The 21,860-nt window shown below is 44.4% G+C and overlaps 1 protein-coding gene across 1 annotated transcript; it reads left to right on the top strand.

Moving 5' to 3' along the window:
• Nucleotides 1-44: 44 nt before the first annotated feature.
• mief2 (mitochondrial elongation factor 2) lies at nt 45-21,085 on the top strand. Its single transcript, XM_048247412.1, has 5 exons — nt 45-330; nt 8,541-8,710; nt 9,505-9,655; nt 16,679-17,016; nt 19,834-21,085. Exons 2-5 carry the CDS (start codon nt 8,576-8,578, stop codon nt 20,644-20,646), a joined length of 1,437 nt encoding a protein of 478 aa, XP_048103369.1. The 5' UTR covers nt 45-330; nt 8,541-8,575; the 3' UTR covers nt 20,647-21,085.
• Nucleotides 21,086-21,860: the final 775 nt, after the last annotated feature.

Below are 21,860 nucleotides of genomic sequence, written 5' to 3'. Positions count from 1 at the left end.
CTTTAAAGGTAGATAACGGCGATAAAGGTCTGTCCTTCTGACCGACGACACAACCGCATGCTACCGGGCGCACGGGGGTCCCGCAGGGCGACGCATGGGATTGGAGCGTGATCACTGAAAAACAGCTGCTGCAGATCGGACCCTGCGCCCGTTGGATGATTCGCGTGTCAGTCAAGCAAGCCGTGACTAGTGTGTGTGGACAGGAAAGTGCAGGCTATCGACTGGATGCACTGTAAATGCTAAGCTATATAAACGGCAGTTTCGGCTAATATAGCAACGATTGACTCGTACGTACACATGTTGGCGAGGACATGAACTGACCCAAGACAGGTATGTGTCTCTTTACTAAGTCTGCTCGTCTCCTAAGTTAAGACTGTGTTTTCTCTCTGTGAAAAACAAACCGCTAGCGGGAGGCAGCTGTGAACTCCGCACGTCCGCCTCCCCCTTTCTCGCTCTCCGCTGCTGGAGACGCGTTGCGGGGGTCGTCCGCACCGCTGTCACGGGTTGAAAACTGACAGACTGGGCATATTTGGGGACGCTAAAGATAGATAGACTCCGTGGTGTTTATCGACTGCCACTGCCCGCTACGTTGCGAGCCGGCTGCTGGTGGCCAACATCTGTAGCAAGCCAGCTAACGTCAGCGCGAGACATGTCATGCTGTGTGCGCAGCAAACTAGTGTTTTTATTTTTAGATGCTCGCGGCCCGGTGTCCACACGGTACACGCTTAGTGTGTTAAAGTTAAACTTCAGTAGGCCTACTACTGTCGCCGCCTATGTCAACACTATGTCAAATCAAGAGCAGATCCCCAAAATCTCTTAATTTAACCTATATGGAATAATAGAGGTGTGAAATGGTAGGCCTTGAATGCAATCCTTTTTTTGCAAATTAGTTCTTTACACATGTAAACAGTTATATCATTTTGCTCTTGGACCAAAACATGTCTATCAATTTGACAAAGATGTGCTGATATGTAGGACCCTACCTGCACCATGAGCTACAACATGGTGATCGCACATTCACCATGTAGGCTACCTAGAAAAAGCCAGACTTCTACATCAGGTGTTCAGATGTGTTACTCAGGTAAAGCCAGAGTTCTACATAACATCAGGTGTGTTACTCAGGTAAAGCCAGAGTTCTACATCAGCTGTGTTACTCAGGTAAAGCCAGAGTTCTACATCAGGTGTGTTACTCAGGTGTGTTACTCAGGTAAAGCCAGAGTTCTACACCAGTGGGCTGTACTAGGAATCTCGATTAGTGGGGTTAGTGAGGTATGTTGTGCTCTAAGCCAGAGTATGCTGTGATATGAACGTGGCTCTGTTTCAGCGTCGCTGTATCACCATGGTGTCTTATGCTGCCAAGTAAACCTGGTCGGGAGCAGGTTATAGATAGATAGATAGATAGATAGATAGATACTTTATTGATCCTCAAGGGGAAATTCAAGATTCAAGGTTATGCGCTAAGTTATAGCTCAAATCGTGTAAAACTACTGCCTACTGACCAATCAATTATCTTGGAAAAACAAAGTTATCTCACATGTAAGATTCTGACATATCTTACAGGTGGAGCTCCGCCTCTACAAATATTTTGGATCTCGCAGGCGCTTTAACAGTGTTGTGCGTGCAAATATGCCACTATGGATGTGCATACCATACAACAAATGATGACAATCAATGTATTTGATGTTATAGGCTAGACACTAAAAATGGCTGCAGTGTAGATTACACTATGGTTTATAAATGCGGAAGTAATCGTTCTTGAATATAGGCGGTCTTGTGCGTCTCCACGTTTCACGATTGGCCAACATCATCCCAACACCGAGAACACGCACAGATCTAAGCTGAAAGCCTAGTTCTACAAATAGATCACATAACTGCTATTGTAGTTTCCCTTAACTTTTACCCCGATTCAAGGCTTTGTGTAGCTTCGATATGTCTAGATAGCCTGTTATATCTAACATGCTTCACAGGTCTGCCCCACAGGTCTGTTACTCGGGTAAAGCCAGAGTTTTACATCAGGGGCATTATATACAGTATATATAAGCTTTGCTAACAAATGCTTAGGCTAACAAATGCTTAGGCCCGTTGATGTGGACTCTAAGCAGTTAGCCGTAGTATGTTCTTAGTATTTGTTGTGATTATATTACTTTATATACAGACGTTTAAGGAGCACAACGACTGGAAGACAGGCAGCCTTAACCTTTAACCCCCTTAGCACGTCGTATGGCAACAGTGGCAAAGGAAACACTCCCATATTCCAGGAAGAAACCTTGAGCAGAACCCGACTTAATAGGTGGAGCCCATCTGCTTCTGGCTGCAGCTCTAATAGCAGCAGTCCGATAGATAAATAGATTGATAGATAGATAGATAGATAGATACTTTATTAATCCCCAAGGGGAAATTCAAGGTCCCAGTAGCTTATGACACCACACACAACAACATAAAGATGATAGTAAAACAAGGATCCACATGAATGTACTGTATAGTGAATGAGCCACACAAGGTGTCATGGTGGTAGTGCAAATATGTATAACATGTTATTTTGTGACATGTTATTTTCTATATTTTTGATATGCTGCTGAGTGGATCATAAACGGCCCCAGCAATGAAGAAAAGTGATTGATAATGACTGACTGACTATTATTGTGTTACATGCTTCAAATGTAAAGCACTTTGAGCTGCATTCTGTGTATGAAAGGTGCTATACAAATAAAGCTTATTATTATACAAATAAAACTTATTATAAGCATGAATGAGCCACACAAGGTGTCATGGTGGTAGTGTAAATATGTATAAGCATGAATGAGCCAGATAAGGTGTGTGCCATGGTGGTAGTGTAAATAAGTCCAACAGTGCAGGGTTAAAGTCTAGCAACCAGCAATAATTATGGACAATATAAGAGACCAACATTAAATATGGACAATATAAGAGACCAGTATTAAATATGGACAATAATATAAGAGACCAACATTAAATATGGACAATATAAGAGATCAGTATTAAATATGGACAATAATATAAGAGACCAGTATGGACAATATAAGAGATGTAAATGTAAGCATAGTAATATAAGAATTATAGCAGCAGTGAAAGGATAGTTTTGCAGTAATAGGGTATCAGCCATTGATCAAGTATGAAGTTAGACCACAGGTGTTGTACATAGATCTGTACAATGTAGAATAATCTGAAAAAACAGTGCACCACCTAGTCCTAAACCACTGCACTACCACCACCCTACACACACACACACACACACACACACACTACTGTGTGTGTGTTTTACTGTGTGTATTTGTAGGGGGCCAGGTGCTGCAGTTAAATATATCTGTGTGTGTGTGTGCGTGTGTGTGAAATTAGGACAGTAGGGGGGGGGTCAAGAGGCTGCTTTGAGGGTTTCATATGACTCGCTAAACACACACACACACACACACACACACACACACACACAGACACACTCACAAACATGTACACACACAGTAGACAGTCTGTGACCTGGACAGTCATACACTGCAATAGAGGTCTGCCCGCAAGTCCCGCGGGCTGCGACGCAAAAGTATGCCCGGGACCAGTGGTGACCTATGCTTGCGGTGGCGGGACCAGTGGTGACCTATGCTTGCGGTGGCGGGACCAGTGGTGACCTATGCTTGCGGTGGCGGGCCCAGTGGTGACCTATGCTTGCGGTGGCGGGCCCAGTGGTGACCTATGCTTGCGGTGGCGGGCCCAGTGGTGACCTATGATTAGCCCGGGCCCAGTGGTGACCTATGCTTCTTGGTGCAGCTGGCCCAGTGGTGACCTAATAACTGGCGTCGCGGGCCCAGTGGTGACCTATGCTTGCGGTGGCGGGCCCAGTGGTGACCTATGCTTGCGGTGGCGGGCCCAGTGGTGACCTATGCTTGCGGTGGCGGGTGGGAGTAGAGAGAGACTTAAGTGGAAGCGGGAGAAGCAGATGTTTCGCGGTATTTAAATAAATTATATATAAAAACATTTAAATAAAATATAAATTGTACTAAATCAGCCGTGATTGTGATTCTGGTTAAGATGCAAAAAGTATGAAGCAAGCAAGACAGAAAAACACAAATCCGCCTAAATTTGGCGGATGTTGACATTACCTACCTGCACGCGCGTTTATTCAGAAAATGGAAAGCAGGAGGAGGTGGAGGGTTAGGAGCTCTGAGTCGGAGGCCAATCTGTCCATGTCTGATGTTAGTCACGCTCTGTCCATGTCTGATGTTAGTCACGCTCTGAAAAATGGGACATATTTTAGACAAAGAAACTCTCAAACTTGAAATCATTAATTTGGGAGTCTTTCTCCATCGTGTTAGTATGATGAGAAGGGAAATCAGTTACCATACGCCGCATGCGACAAATGCCAACAGGTCCTGACCTACAGTGGGCACAAGTCTGGCACGTCGTGCCTGAAACGTCACATAGGCATGGTGTGCACTGGTGAAAGGGCAGACAAGCTTGAACTTTCGGGTAATTAGTCAAATTTGTACTGTTTGTTTCTCCTATAATACTACTACTACTACTACTACTACTACTACTACTAATAATAATAATAATAATAATAATAATAATAATAATAATAAAGTCCTGTCTTAGCGGGATTTTTTCTTGAGGAGCAGGACATGATGCTATAGGTGCGGGGGAGCAGGACGTGATGCTATAGGTGCGGGGGGGCGTGATGCTATAGGTGCGGGGGGGAGCAGGGACATGATGCTATAGGTGTGGGGGGGACGTGATGCTATAGGGGGGCAGGACGTGATGCTATAGGTGCGGGGGGCGTGATGCTATAGGTGCGGGGGGGAGCAGGACATGATGCTATAGGTGGGGGGGAGCAGGACATGATGCTATAGGTGCGGGGGGGCGTGATGCTATAGGTGCGGGGGGAGCAGGACATGATGCTATAGGTGCGGGGGGGAGCAGGACGTGATGCTATAGGTGCGGGGGAGCAGGACATGATGCTATAGGTGCGGGGGGGACGTGATGCTATAGGTGCGGGGGGGAGGACATTCTATAGGTGCGGGGGAGCAGGACATGATGCTATAGGTGCGGGGAGCAGAGGGCGTGATGCACTATAGGTGCTATAGGATGCTATAGGGGGGAGCAGGACATGATGCTATAGGTGCAGGGGGGACGTGATGCTATAGGTGCGGGGAGAGCAAGACATGATGCTATAGGTAGGGGGGGGGGACGTGATGCTATAGGTGTGGGGGGGGGCGTGATTCTATAGGTGCGGGGGGGGAGCAGGACGTGATGCTATAGGTGCGGGGGGGCGTGATGCTATAGGTGCGGGGGAGCAGGACGTGATGCTATAGGTGCGGGGGGCAGGACGTGATGCTATAGGTGTGGGGGGGGCTGATGCTATAGGTGCGGGGAGCAGGACATGATGCTATAGGTGCAGGACACGTGATGCTATAGGTGCGGGGGAGCAGGACATGATGCTATAGGTGCGGGGGCAGGACATGATGCTATAGGTGGGGGGGGGCGTGATGCTATAGGTGCGGGGGGGGGGCAGGACATGATGTTATAGGTGCGGGGGGGAGCAGGACATGATGCTATAGGTGCGGGAGGGGCGTGATGCTATAGGTGCGGGGGACATGATGCTATAGGTGTGGGGGGGACGTGATGCTATAGGTGCGGGGGGGAGCAGGACATGATGTTATAGGTGCGGGGGGGACATGATGCTATAGGTGCGGGAGCAGGACATGATGCTATAGGTGCCGGGGGGAGCAGGATATGATGCTATAGGTGCGGGGGGCGTGTGATACTACTAGGTGCAGGGAGGGCAGGACATGATATTATAGGTCGCAGGGGGAGCAGGACATGATGCTATAGGTGCGGGGGGGGCAGGACATGATGCTATAGGTGCAGGGGGGAGCAGGACATGATGCTATAGGTGCGGGGGGGAGCAGGACATATGATACTAGGTCTGAGGGGGCATTATGCTATAGGTGCGGGGGAGCAGATGCTATAAGGTCTTGGGGGAGCAGGACATGATACTATAGGTGCTTGGGGGACATGATGCTATAGGTGTGAGGGGGCGATGATGCTATAGGTGCGGGGGAGCAGGACATGATGATACTATGGTCTTGGGGGAGCAGGACATGATGCTATAGGTGCGGGGGAGCAGGACATGATGCTATAGGTGCGGGGGGGACATTATGCTATAGGTGCGGGAGCAGGGCGTGATGCTATAGGTGCTGGGGAGGCAGGACGTGATGCTATAGGTGCGGGGGGAGCAGGATATGATGCTATAGGTGTGGGGGGACATTATGCTATAGGTGCGGGAGCAGGACATGATGCTATAGGTGCGGGGGGGAGCAGGACATGATGCTATAGGTGCGGGGGGACATGATGCTATAGGTGCGGGGGGGAGCAGGACATGATGCTATAGGTGCGGGGGGGACATGATGCTATAGGGCGGGGGGCAGGACATGATGCTATAGGTGCGGGGGGGAGCAGGGCTGATACTGCGAGGGGGCAGCAGGACGTGATACTATAGGTGCAGGGGAGCAGGACATGATGCTATAGGTGCGGGGGGGAGCAGGACATGATGCTATAGGTGCGGGGGGGGCAGGACATGATGCTATAGGTGCGGGAGGGGGACATGATGCTATAGGTGCGGGAGCAGGACGTGATGCTATAGGTGCAGGAGCAGGACATGATGATATATAGGTGTGGGGGGGACGTGATGCTATAGGTGTGAGGGGAGCAGTTCCATGATGCTATAGGTGCGGGGGAGCAGGACATGATGCTATAGGTGGGGGAGCAGGACATGATGCTATAGGTGCGGGGCAGGACGTGATGCTATAGGTGCGGGAGCAGGACATGATGCTATAGGTGCAGGGGGCAAGGACATGATGCTATAGGTGCAGGGGGAGCAGGACATGATGCTATAGGTGCGGGGGAGCAGGACATGATGCTATAGGTGCGGGGAGCAGGACATGATGCTATAGGTGCGGGGGAGCAGGACATGATGCTATAGGTGGGGGAGCAGGACATGATGCTATAGGTGCGGGGGGGAGCAGGGCGTGATGCTATAGGTGCGGGGGGAGCAGGACATGATGCTATAGGTGCGGGAGCAGGGCGTGATGCTATAGGTGCGGGGGGGCAGGACATGATGCTATAGGTGCGGGGCAGGACATGATGCTATAGGTGCGGAGCAGGACATGATGCTATAGGTGCGGGGAGCAGGACATGATGCTATAGGCGGGCGGGAGCAGGACATGATGCTATAGGTGCGGGGAGCAGGACATGATGCTATAGGTGCGGGGGGGGCAGGACATGATGCTATAGGTGCGGGGGGGAGCAGGACATGATGCTATAGGTGCGGGAGCAGGACATGATGCTATAGGTGCAGGAGCAGGACATGATGCTATAGGTGCGGGGGGGAGCAGGACATGATGCTATAGGTGCGGGGGCGTGATGCTATAGGTGCGGGGAGCAGGACATGATGCTATAGGTGCGGGGGGGGGAGCAGGACATGATGCTATAGGTGCGGGGAGCAGGACATGATGCTATAGGTGCGGGAGCAGGACATGATGATATAGGTGCGGGAGCAGGACATGATGCTATAGGTGCGGGGCGGATAGCACAGAGCGAACAGTTCATAATACACTGGTGCTGCGCGATTAATCACGCTGTGAGCAATTATGTAATCGCAATATATGAAACTTGTAATATGAAAGAACAATGGGCCGCACTTTGGACAAGAGGTACCAACTACCGTCACAAAACTTTTTCTCTCAAATAACCCCGAGGAGAAGTTCAAATATCTATCCCCGAGGTTTATGCCAAATGCTGAGGAGAAGTTCAATATCTATCCCCGAGGTTTATGCCAAATGCTGAGGAGAAGTTCAAATATCTATCCCCGAGGTTTATGCCAAATGCTGAGGAGAAGTTCAATATCTATCTCCGAGGTTTATGCCAAATGCTGAGGAGAAGTTCAAATATCTATCCCCGAGGTTTATGCCAAATGCTGAGGATAAGTTCAATATCTATCCCCGAGGAGTTCAAAACTTCTCAGAGTTCCAAAATTAGATTCTCACACTTCCAAAGTGCTTTTTTCGATATGGACTAGGCCTCATGGTGTTTTACATATGGACTAGGCCTACGCTGTGTTTTACATCGTGGAATTCACCTTTTTTCGATATGGATTAGGCCTACGCTGTGTTTTACATTGTGGAATTCACCTTTTTTCGATATGGACTAGGCCTACGCTGTGTTTTACATCGTGGAATTCACCTTTTTGATATGGACTAGGCCTACGCTGTGTTTTACATCGTTGAATTCACCTTTTTTCAATATGGACTAGGCCTACGCTGTGTTTTACATCGTTGAATTCACCTCATTTTGTTTTAAATTACACAACATATTTTAGCCTCATGGAGGGTCATCAGATTCTGTTCCTCTACTCTGAGGTGAATGAGTTTGGATTTTTTCAGGCTAATGCAAAGGCCTGGTAATGCATAACTTATGCTGTTGTAGGATCTGTTTAAGGCCTGTGATTGGCTAACTGTTTGATCGGCTGTCACCTGCAGCGGCCCATATTAGGGCTGTCCTTGGACAGGAAGTGATGTATTACAATGGGCGGAGGCGTGGCCAGGATGGAGTCGGCGCGGTCCTCGACTTCCTATTGGCCAATGCCCGGCTGGTCATCGGAGTGGGAGGAGCTGCCATACTGGGCATCGCCACACTGGCAGTGAAGAGGGTGAGTGTGTGTGAGTGTATGTGTATATGTGTGTGTGTGTGAGTGTGAGTGTGTGTGAGTGTGTGTGTGTGTGAGTGTGTGTGTGTGTGTGTGTGTGTGTGTGCGTGTAGGAGAGTGTGTGAGTGTGTGTGTGTGTGAGTGAGTGTAGGAGAGTGAGTGTGTGTGTGTGTGTGTGTGTGACTTGAGTGTGTGCGTGTGTATGTGTGAGTGGTAGTGTTAGAGAAAGAGTGTTCCATAGTGTGTGTGTGCGTGTGTATGTGTGAGTGGTAGTGTTAGAGAAAGAGTGTTCCATAGTGTGTGTGTGTGTGTGTGTGTGTGTGTGTGTGTGTGTGTGTGTGTGTGTGTGTGTGTGTGTGTGTGTGTGGTAGTGTTAGAGAAAGAGTGTTCCATAGTGTGTTTGTGTGTGTGTGTGTGTGATTGTGTGTGTGTGTGACTATGTGTGTGTGTGTGACTATGTGTGTGTGTGTGACTGTGTGTGTGTGTGTGACTGTGTGTGTGAGTGTGTGTGTGTGAGTGGTAGTGTCAGAGAAAGAGTGTTCCATAGTGTGTGTGTGTCTAGTGTTCCAGTGTGTGTGTGTGTGTGTGTGTTGGTTGTGTCAGAGAAAGTGTTCCAGTGTGCGTCTATATATTTTTATATGTTATGTTTTGCTGTATGTTCTGAATATGAGATAACTAGTGAAGGTGTGTGTGTGTGTGTGTGTGTGTGTGTGTGTGTGTGTGTGTGTGTGTGTGTGTGTGTGTGTGTGTGTGTGTGTACGTGTGTGTGTGTGTGTATGTGTGTGTGTGCTCTGCAGATCATTGAACGTGCAGGAAGGAGGGCAGAAGACAACAAGCCAATGACGGACAGCTGGGAGGAGCTTAGCCTGGTTAGCTCCTCCCCCAAACTGCTGAAGAAGGGAATTGAGGATGTGGTCATGAAAAAGATCGCTGTGGCAACCCGAAAAGGTATGTCATTGGCACCAGGGTTGTAGTGGAGGCTAAAAGTGCGCACACACACACACACACACACCTATACCTACATACACAAACACACACGCAAACACTGTTTATGCACCTCCTGAATTTGGGAAATGGCGTTTACAGAGACATGGTCTGCCTGTAAGATTTAATATTTACAGAGACATACAGAGACATAGTCTGCCTGTAAGATTTAATATTTACAGAGACATGGTCTGCCTGTAAGATTTATTATTTACAGAGACATGGTCTGCCTGTAAGATTTAATATTTACAGAGACATACAGAGACATAGTCTGCCTGTAAGATTTAATATTTACAGAGACATGGTCTGCCTGTAAGATTTAATATTTAGAGACATAGTCTGCCTGTAAGATTAGATTTAATATTTACAGACATAGTCTGCCTGTAAGATTTAATATTTACAGACATAGTCTGCCTCAGACATAGTCTGCCTGTAAGATTTAATATTTACAGACATAGTCTGCCTGTAAGATTTACTATTTCTTTATTATATTTCTTATTTATTAGTGTTTATTTATTATCTAGATTTACTCCTTCTGGAGTTAGCAGTGCATTTACATTAATATAGGAATTGAATACTCATTGTGTGGCCTATGAGGGAACAGCCAAATGGTAGCCTATAGTGATGTGGCCAGCTGATTGTGTGGCCTATAGTGATGTGGTCACCCTTTCCGGATCCCACCCCGACTCTCTCTCCCATTCGCTTCCTGTCACTCTCCACTGTCCTATCATTAAAGGCATAAAAAGCCCAAAAATATAAAAAAAAAAAACAATACATATCTATGGGTTTGGGAATTAGGATTAACAATACATATATGGGTTTGGGGATTAACAATACATATATGGGTTTGGGGATTAACAATACATATCTATAGGTTTGGGGATTAGGATTAACAATACATATCTATGGGTTTGGGGATTAGGATTAACAATACATATCTATGGGTTTGGGGATTAGGATTAACAATACATATATGGGTTTGGGGATTAACAATACATATATGGGTTTGGGGATTAGGATTAACAATACATATCTATGGGTTTGGGGATTAACAATACATATATGGGTTTGGGGATTAGGATTAACAATACATATCTATAGGTTTGGGGATTAGGATTAACAATACATATCTATGGGTTTGGGGATTAGGATTAACAATACATATCTATGGGTTTGGGGATTAGGATTAACAATACATATATGGGTTTGGGGATTAACAATACATATATGGGTTTGGGGATTAGGATTAACAATACATATATGGGTTTGGGGATTAGGATTAACAATACATATCTATGGGTTTGGGGATTAGGATTAACAATACATATCTATGGGTTTGGGGATTAGGATTAACAATACATATCTATGGGTTTGGGGATTAACAATACATATATGGGTTTGGGGATTAGGATTAACAATACATATCTATGGGTTTGGGGATTAGGATTAACAATACATATCTGGGCCATTCTACCGAATTGGTGCAAATTCACACTTCAAAACTTTTTGAGAAAAGTGTGTTTTTTCCTGAAAGCTTTGTAGTCATTAACATAGTAGAACATCTAAAGAACACTATTCTACTGATTGGACACTTTAGTTTCCTACTGTGTTTTTATACAGTTTCGAAATGTTTTCTCTCCCAAAATGTGTCACTACCAAAAACAGAACAACATTTGATATAAAAATTAGTTTTAAATGCCTATTCTGATTTCCTTTGCATTAACCTTATAAATATATATTTTTAAAATTTTTTAAAGACAATTTCATGGTTATATTGATTAAAAGTATAATTTTAACAAAACCATAAGGGTGGTTCATCGAATTAAATGCATTTTGAAAGCAATATTTCTCTGTAAATGCCATACATGCACTGATACAGATTTAAAATTCAAGGATTCATTAGTTTAAATTTTTATCTAACTAAATAAAAATTATGTCATTTTTTCTGATAACAAAACATATTTTATTTTTCCAGAATATTATGTGTTTGAGCGTGACCTCAAATGTTCGGTAGTGACAGTAATGTTTGGTAGTGACGACCATATTTCACTGTCCATATTTTGTGTAATTAGTTAGTCAAAAATGGTTGGCATTATGCAGCTAAAACATACAGCACAAAGAGGACCTAAAGCAACACCACATAAAAGCACTTTGCACTGACAGTACGCTGAAGAGCTGGCGGATAGTTCAGACCTTGAAGGGATGCAAGATTCTGTGTTGATTTTCACATCTCTTGAGAAAAAAGATGACACAATGTGCTCTGTTTCAGAAACAGAAACTTTTATTTGTGTTATAATAAACAGTATATCAAAAGGATGGAGAAAAAGGTCATATTTAACACAACTGACATCTAACAATATTACTGTAATGTTCATCATGTAAATGGAATTATCAAACATTTTATTTTGAGATCTCATTTTAATGTCCATGTTTAAACATTCCGACATCCAAACTATTTCTTTTGATCTCAGATATGCTACAATTGAACAATGTCAACACAATTGTGATTTTTAGTAACTCATTTTGTTATCTTCAGAACCACTCATTTAAATCTTCAGAACAATACAAACATGTACAGTATGTCCATATAAAACTTCAGGCCCACAGTATAAACTACAGAATTTGATTTGTGTGCACCCATGTCCACCTGTAACGTTGGTGTACACATATGGGCCTGTTTTTCCATTACACATTCTAACTTCTCTAAACCTCCTGAACTGATTCTCTTGTTGCTGAGTTTGTCTAAGTAAACTTTAGGTAAATTTTAGTTAGGTTGAATACATTTTCATATAAAAGAAATATACAGAACTGCATGTGTGTGTGTGTGTGTGTGTGTGTGTGTGTGTGTGTCTTGTCGCGTCTATCCGTTATGTATGGGTGGGCGTTGTGTGCCTGTGTGAAACTTGTTTACATCAATTGGAGGATACTTTGTCTCTTCTCATTTCAACTTTTCCAAGACTGCTTCAAAAACAGCAGGGTGTTAACCTGGACATGCCTGCTGTTTATCTTTTCTGGAGGGGAGATTAATGTCATGACGTTGTCTTGTGTGTACCAAATTTTGTCCTCAATCAATGGCCAGAAAAAATTGTTTTGTCCAGCACTGCACATAACTTTGACCTCAACTGCACCTGATAACAAATAAATACATTTTAACTGTTATGTAAAATTATACTACCTATGGAAGACATAAGCAACATTAAAAATGTAGTGTTTGGTATGAACATCTTTCACCTTCATCCACATCCTCAATTATACCAGGATATGGATCATTTTAAGTAGATGACAATGCACCATTTCCCTTTGAGGTCTTCTGTGATTTCATCTAGTGGGCAGAGAGGACCACGTCCAGAGGTGCCTTCTATGATTTGTGGCTCTATAGAGCCTACTGTCTGTGGTGCCAAGTCAACCGCCCTCGGCTGGAAACATCCACAGACACCTTCTCTCTCACAGAAGCAACTCAGCACTCGATGGTAAATTGTCCCTGGAGTGGTGCAGATCACTTGATGAAGGCTTAGCGTTCCCCTTGATGGTGGGCAATTCTTTGGGAGGAGAGCACTCACACGGGATATCTGATCATCCTCTACGTAAAAAAAGGTGGACCTTTGTAAGAGTGCGCAGGGTCTCATACAGTGTTTTCGCAGAAGGAATATCAGAGCCTCTGGCTACCTGTGTGTCTGCTGTTCTTTTTATTGTGGCTCCCACACCATCCGCAGGCCCTTTACCATGCCCTGCTTCCAGGAAACTCCAGTTAACTGTTCTGAAACCCATCTGGAAGGGAATTATGCGGGTAGAACTTCATGAGGTAGAAGTTCTTCTTTCCCCTATACTGCATGGTTGGCCCATCACTGATGAAGAACAGCTTGTCAACTCTGGGGTAGTTCACCTTCAGAAACTGAAGGACAGGATCCAGTTGAGCCCAAATGGCAGCAGGATCATGTTTCATAGATGGTGACAATGTACAGAAGGAAAGAGTATTGTTGGAGGTGTACATAACAACATTGTGCAGTGTTGCCTGTCTGTGAGAAGCACCAAAATGGACTTGCTGCACCTCTTTTGCATATTTGCACTGCCAATTCTCTGCATAGTCAACGTGGAGAATAACCTCATCATCTCTGAGGGTTCTATGTAGTGATTCCAGCTGTGCATATTGATGCTTGATGTTGAAGAGGTGCTTGCACACCCTGCCATTCAGGTCTTTTTCCAAATCTTCAAATAGGTGTTGTGCGTTGCCCTCACATATTTGTTTAACAGTTTTTGTCACTGCTATTTTCTCTTTCTCTCCTTCTATTTCCTTTTCATATTCCTCTTTCTTTGTGACCCACTGGTACCACCATGTTATTCCTGTTTCTGATGGATTCTTCAGACTGGTTAGTGACTTGTTCTTGCATGTCATACACTCTCTGTACATGCAGACCTTATTGTCATGCTACAGCACAACTCTGCAGCCAGTGTTATCACATTTTGGGAGTCAATGATGCCAAGCTGCTTTAATTTGCTTGCCTTCATCTGGGCATTCTCGTGCACCTTGCAGAGGCATGTCTCTCTATCCGTTATTTTGGGAGTGAGAATCCAAAATGGCTTTATCCGACAAAAAAGAGAATAAGAGAGCTTCAAATGAGGCATCTCCAAAATCAATTTCTGATACAAATTAACCAAGGTATCAGAAAGGAACCTCTTTTGTTTTTTTGTTTTAAAGCGTGTGATTGTATCCTTTGTTCCTGCAGATACGCGACTGTTGTCATCTCGACTCAGAAAGATTTTCACAATATCCACACTCTTTTGAGAATGTTTTTCTGGTAGCTGAACTGATGACAAGGCTGTTTTTCAGTTTTGTTCAAAACTGAGGGAGAGATGCCAACAAATTTTCTGATCATAGAGCCAAGTCTGTATTTTTCTCATTAATCTGGATGTGAGCACTCTTCTGAGAGCATGTTTCTCTTTGTAGCTAACAGATTTGTATTTTTCCTTCATTTTGTGCATTAAGGTGTTGTGGAAAAGAAGGGTCTTTCTGACGCGGAAGGAAGTCTGTGCATCTCTGCCTCACTCTGAATCATTGATCTTGAGAGCTTTTTGACTGTGATTCCAACTTCTTATTTAACCTCTGAAAGCTTTCTGTGTCTTTTCATTTTTCCTCTGTAATTTTTTGACCTTCTGTTCAAACTTCTGTGTTTTTCTGTATTTACTGGTTCTACATTCTCTTCCTCATCTTGTAGTCAGTGTGTACATGCACTTGTGGTGAATGATCACCTTCACTAGAAGTGCTAGGTGGTGAGGAAGCCCTCAAAAATGCTTCCATCTCTTCCTGTCTTTTCTGTCTTTTCCTCCATTCTTTTCTGACATTTCTTTGCTCCCTGTCAGATAATTCTTTGATACTTTTCAGCTTCCCTTCTTCCCTCTGTTTCTGATTTCGTTCTCTTTCCTTTCTTAAGTATTCTTGGTACCTCTCTGGGTCCTCCCTCAATCTTTGTCTGTATTTTCTCACTGTCAGCTCTACTTTCATCTTTCCGTCTAGGCATGTTGGCAATTCCTCTCTGACCGTAGCTATCTCTACAAATTAACCATATATATTTATATTATTAGTGTGTGCCTGCCATGTCTACACTTAACAATGACATTTACAATGATACTGATAAGTGCTGTTATGTCAATCATATAAAGCAATCAGTCAAAGTCCCGCTAAATTAGCACAGAAAGTTTTCCTAGAGGCCAGAGGTAGAACCATATAGCCTTCATTCATCTCAATAATGAGTCATTTAACCATCTAAGCTATAAGAATTGATTAAATTAATCTGGCATAGTTCATTTTATTTTAGTCCTAGTCAAATCACATAAAACATTACAAAAATTTGACTGACAAATTATTTGTACTGAAAAAGAATATATGTGCACTTGAATGTTTCTATTTATTTATCAAAATAAAGAAATGTGTAATTTTGTCACTACTGAAACATTCACGTCACAACCGAAATGTCAACACATGTTTCGGTTGTGACTGTTTCGGTAGTGACGATATAAGCTAATTGTGATCCTAGCACTAAGATGCTAGTCAGTATGTAGTTAGCTAGCACAGTTCTGGACATTGAAACATGACTAAAACCTAAATGACCTGTAGAAACACTCAAAAAAACTTATTTAAGAGTTGAAAATGTGTGATCGGTAGTGACATTCATAAATGTCACACACTGATTTCCAAAATTTCGATCACATTTACTTCAAAACGGTAGGACTGATCTACTCACCATGCCACCATGAGGGAGAGAGGCGCAGACAAACTTCCTGGTCCAAAATGGAGGGGAGTGGCTTAAAGCAGTATCATATTATTGACCAAACTGTACAATGTTTCGGTAGTGACGTGAAAATATGGGACAGCTATTTTTACATGATTATTCATGATTTTTCCTGAAAATATTCAATAAATATATATTTTTGCTTTTAATTACTAAAAGTATTCAAAAAGATACTTCTAAAAACAATGATAAAACATTTTTAAAAAAATATTTCATATTTTTTTTTCTATGGTGAAATTTAGACCTTAGGGTTTGGGACAACCACCTTTCAATAGAAAGCACCATATAAATGATGATATTTTATATATAAAGCTTGCAGCTACCCTCAAATATTACTTTGGGTTTTGATTGCTATTTGCTTATATCTTTTATTATCAAACATTTTCCTACATTAATGCTTTTTAAATTAGTTTTTTGGTTCCGGGACAGCAATTTGCACGAATTCGGTAGAATCGCCCATCTATGGGTTTGGGGATTAGGATTAACAATACATATCTATGGGTTTGGGGATTAACAATACATATATGGGTTTGGGGATTAGGATTAACAATACATATATGGGTTTGGGGATTAACTCTGCAGTCAGCAGCTCATATCTAGTAACTGCAAAAAACAGTAACCGGTGTGTGTGTGTGTGTGTGTGTGTGTGTGTGTGTGTGTGTGTGTGTGTGTGTGTGTGTGTGTGTGCATGTGTATGTAGCGGATCTTTCCCAGCCGCTCCCTGCTGCACCTGCACTGGAGAGCCATCTGTCGGAGCGCGTGTGTGTGTCGGGCGCCGCTGCGGTGTGTCATGCCCGCGGTGTGTCTGGACCCTGCAGGAGCCGCCTGCAGCAGTACCTGGGCTGCCGTGTGTGTGTTCCTCCACCCGTCACCATGCAGGCGCAGAGGCGGGCTCTCGAGGTCGCCACGGAGATCCAGGCCTTCCTACGCACCAAACATCCGCACATGCCGCTAGGAGAGCTGCGCCTGGCTGGGTCACTGCTGGACGACCTACAGGTCATCACCGCCGACCACACCTCTCTACTGGTACACCTACAGGTGAGTCAGTGTGTGTGTGTCTGCATGTGTGTGTCTGCGTTTGTTTGTGTGTGCATTTGTGTGTGTTTATACTGGAACAGGTGTGTAAACATGTCACTTAGTCACTGCTCTTCCTGAAGCTTTGTTGTAGTGGGGGGCCTTAAGCACATAAAATGGTCATTTCGCGCAAATTCTTCTAAAAGCGCCAAATTTGGTACAGATGTAGCTCAAGTTATGGACCCTTTCAAGAGAGTTCCATTATCAGCATCATAGTTGGCCCCACAAGACTTCCTTTTTAACATTCCATATGTTATCTTAATGCAGAGGAAGTAGATTGGGGCCCAAATAGAACGTTCAAGCATTGTTATTGTTTTGATTGTTGAAAGGGTCCATACGACAGCCTACTTGTTGCCCGTGTCGACTGTAACGTTTCAGCATCCAAAGCTACCGGTTAATTGTTGAAAGGGTCCATACTGAAATGATTTAGCCAGAGCCAGCGACCCTCAGGGCCAAGATGGCGGCCAAATCCAATATGGCCTGTTACCCGAAAAGGGTTCTATAACTTTTGAACCACATGAGGTACAAATACAAACTTGATGCCTTTTTCAACTTAATTGATCATGGGAAACACATAGGAATGTTTATATTCATGACCCAGTATATCTGGACCACTTAATCCTCCAATTCTCCAATGCAGTGGTATGCTGGGGTAGCCTGATGAGCCAGACCCACATTCCTCTGCGTGCAATAGGACAGCGCTATGAGTCCCATGCGTTTTGCCACCAGCGGAGCATTTTGCCCATGTTCAGGGTGGAAAGTGAAAAAGAAAGATTTGCATAAGACAAGTCAAATTGGTGTTTTAAAAAGAAAAGATCATGGAGAATAAAGAAAAAAATATTAAAAAATCTTTGTATATTCCCACAAGGTGTTTGGGTGCTCTGAAAATGAGAACCAAAATGATTTTTTAGACTTGTAAAGTCTGCTGTTCAGACCCTGAAGGAATCAATTTAGCTCGCCTCTGGCCCGCCTATATCAGATACGATTTGATTGGTTCCACCTGATGCAAGGGGTAAAAGTAACGTGCATCATTGCTCATTGCCAGAGTTAGCCTGACCCACATTAAAATGTAGGGTCTGGGCACTCACCGTTCGCAGTGCTCAGTCCGAGTTGGCTAGTTCAAACGTTTGCCAACTTAATAAAAGCTTAACTCGTGTCACACTGTTCGCCAACAGCAACATCCATCTTATTTGTTTTCAAATAGCAGGGAATTCAAGCCAAACCGTTGCAACTCTGCCATCAATCATTATGTTAAGCCCACCTAACGACTCTATACACGATTTCATTGGCCTGATTGAGTTTCGATTTCTGGAGCTCACAAGCCAACGGAGAGTTGCTAGACTAGCACATTTGCTGCCGCTAGGGGCACATTCAGATTTCTAGGCTATGCCAAAGTGTCTCGCAGAGACAATTCCATTGTGCTCTTGCGAGAACTCTGGATTTCCAGGGTAGGAATATATAATCATCTGTTTGAAATTGATCTTAATGCCTTAATTAAAAAAATGAGTAAAAATCCAACCTTTAAGGACACCATTTTCTTAGTGAATGAAAAATGTATAGTAAATAAATAAATGTTCTTCCTTAAATTACAGGGGCACAAGTACAAGTATTTGACCCCTATGTTAAATTCCCATAGAGGCAGGCAGATTTTTTTTATTTTTAAAGGCCACTTATTTCATGGATCCAGGATACTATGCATCCTGATAAAGTTCCCTTGGCCTTTGGAAATAAAATAGCCCCACATCATCACATGCCCTTCACCATACCTAGAGATTGGCATGGTGTGTTTTTCAGTTAGCCTATTAGCTGGTTTGATGCTCATTGATATACTCAATCATAAATGTAAGTATTCCTATGGGTTTCCCATGGTCAAAAAAGGAAAATAGACATAGACAAGTTTGTATTTGTATCTCATCTGGCTCAAAAGCTAGTAGAATCCCTTTCAAGCGGCGGCCATATTGGATTTGGCCGCCATCTAGGTCGCTTGGACGCCCTGGCTAAATCATTTCAGTATGCCCTCAGCTACATCTGTGTCAATTTGGTGTTTGTAGATGAATTTGCACGAACAATGGGGTGTAAGGCCCCATACTACAGCCAAAACTGCTTTTTTGGACAGCGGCCATATTAGAATTGGAGGAATAAGGGGTCCAGATGCACCGGGTCATAAATATGAACATTCCTATGTATTCCTTATGATCAATTTAGCTGAAAAAGATATCAAGTTTGTATTTGTAACTCATGTGGTTCAAAAGTTATAGCCGGAACCCTTTTCGGGCAGAGACCATATTGGATTTGGCCGCTATCTTGGCCCCAAGGGTCGCTGACTCCGGCGCCCTAGCTAAATCATTTCAGTATTGTGCCAAATTTGGCGCTTTTAGATGAATTTGCGCGAAAATGTCCTTAAGGCCCCCCACTATTGCTCTGGATTCAAATGAAGACTTTTTATTGTGCGTGTGTGTGTGTCTGCGTGTCTGCATGTGTGTGTCTGCGTTTGTTTGTGTGTGTGTGTGTGTGTGTGCATTTGTGTGTGTTTACACTGGAACAGGTGTGTAAACATGTCACTTAGTCACTGCTCTTCCTGAAGCTTTGTTGCTCTGGATTCAAATGAAGACTTTTTATTGTGTGTGCGTGTGTGTATGTATGTATGTGTGTGTATGTGTGTGTGTCCGTGTGTGCGTGTGCGTGCGTGCGTGTGAGTGTGTGTGTGTGCATGCGTGTGTGCATGCGCGTGTGTGTGTGTGTGTGTGTGTGTGTGTGTGTGTGTATAATGTGTGTGTGCAGGTGGAGGAGTCCCTGTGGTCAGCTGTCCGAGGAGAGGACACCTTCTTGTCCCACCCCCAGCTCTTCCTGATTCGCCGAGAGAATCTGGAGTACTTCCCTCGGGGGCGGAGCTACTGGGACCACTTCCTGGTGGGCGGGTACCTGTCGGCGCGGCTGGTCGCCGAGCAACTGGCCAAGTCCGTCACCGAGGCGATGAACTGGCCGTCACTGAGCGGCTCTCTGGGGTGCCAGGTCCGGCCCGTCTTGGACGCCCACGGCGACGCGTCAATCAAGCTGGAGGTCCGCCCTAGCGACGAGGAAGAGGAGGAGCCAGAGGAGGAAGAGGAGCGTCTGTTTGTGCGCGTGCTTCCCACACTCTGCATCGGAGACGAGTCCGTCTGCGCCGGGCCCACACACACACACACACACACGCACGCACCCTGTGAGCACGCCTGGTTCTTCAGCCTGTACCCTAAAGAGGCGGGGTTGCTGGCCAGTCTGGACCAATCGGACGGCGGCGTGAGGAGGAAGTGCCTGAAGACGCTGAAGGCCGTCTGCCGCACCAACCCCACGCTCCGCCCCCTGTCCGGCCGTCACCTAGGCAACCTGCTGCTGCACCTCAGCGACAAGGCCACCGATTGGTCCGAGGAGGCCTTCAGTGGGCGCTTCCAGGAGGCCATTGAGGAGCTGATTGGCTACCTGGAGATAGGGCGTCTCCCCAGCTACTTCAAACCAGCTGTCAATCTACTGCAGGAGTTCAGCGAGGACGACATAGACGAGATGGGATTCATGCTCTACTGCGCAGTGTCTCAACCAGAGATACTACTTATCTAACACACACACACACACACACATATATATCACACACACACACACACACACACAAGATGGGATTCATGCTGTACTGCGCAGTGTCTCAGCCAGAGATACTACTGATCTAACACACACACACAGGAGTTGGGCTTTACTGAGCCATGTTAGAAATATTACTCACCAGAATATTGCATATAGACACTGAGTTTGGGATCTTTCAGAGGTTTTACTTAATAATAAGTAATAATAATAATAATAATAATATATAAAATACTTATCAAATATAATCAAATACACACACACACACTCTCACTCATACACGCACACACACACAACATTCTGGAGTGTACTGTTGATGTGAATAGACATGAATAGTGTGTAATGTGTGTGTGTGTGAGGGTGAGAGAGAGGGGCTAGAGGTCCATTTGTGGAATGTAACAAATAAACAAGTGAAATAATATGTGTGTGGTGTGTGACTGATAATTACCTAACACACACGCACACACACACTGATTGTGTGTCACTGATGATTACCTAACACACACACACACACACACACACACAGACAGTAGTATGTCACTTATAATTAGATCAACTCATTACAGAAGATTGAAAACAGAAGTCAACTCTCATGACAGAAGACTGAGTACAGATTACATTACATTGAGACTGAATACAGATTACATTACATTGAGACTGAGTACAGATTACATTACATTGATTTCTCATGACAGAAGACTGAGGGCCAGATGTACGTACATTTGCGAACGTAGCGTTATCAGCGCCATGGACAAACCGCAGATTGCGAACGCTGCCAGACCCAAGTTTCCGTCGTATTTATCAATCGTTCTATCCTTAGTGTAAACTGCGCCTTTCTCTGCCTTTCTCCGCCCATAAACACAATTTACGAACGTCCACAACTGAATGGCAGCGCTACATACAAAGCGCAGTTGAATGAAGTTAACTGATGACAACATTAAAAAGAATCAAACGTTTAGCGATCATGAAATAATACCATACATGATAACATGTCAACAAGCAGGGAGATAATGAAGATCAGTAGTTCTACTCAAACTACTTGTGCACGTAGGCTATGGAAGATTGGTCAAATCTAGCAAGTAGGAAAGTTTAAGTGGATGACGTGAAAGTGAAAGTAAGACATTCGAAAGGCCAACAAAAGTTAAGGTTGCTTTTGGTAGTACAAAGACTTTCACCACAAAAACTGGTGCTCTAAA

Source organism: Alosa alosa, chromosome 7 (assembly GCF_017589495.1).
Source record: "Alosa alosa isolate M-15738 ecotype Scorff River chromosome 7, AALO_Geno_1.1, whole genome shotgun sequence".
In the NCBI taxonomy this organism is placed as follows: domain Eukaryota; kingdom Metazoa; phylum Chordata; class Actinopteri; order Clupeiformes; family Clupeidae; genus Alosa; species Alosa alosa.
The sequence above is the reverse complement of the archived record's forward strand: the minus strand, read 5'-3'. Positions and strand labels throughout refer to the sequence as shown.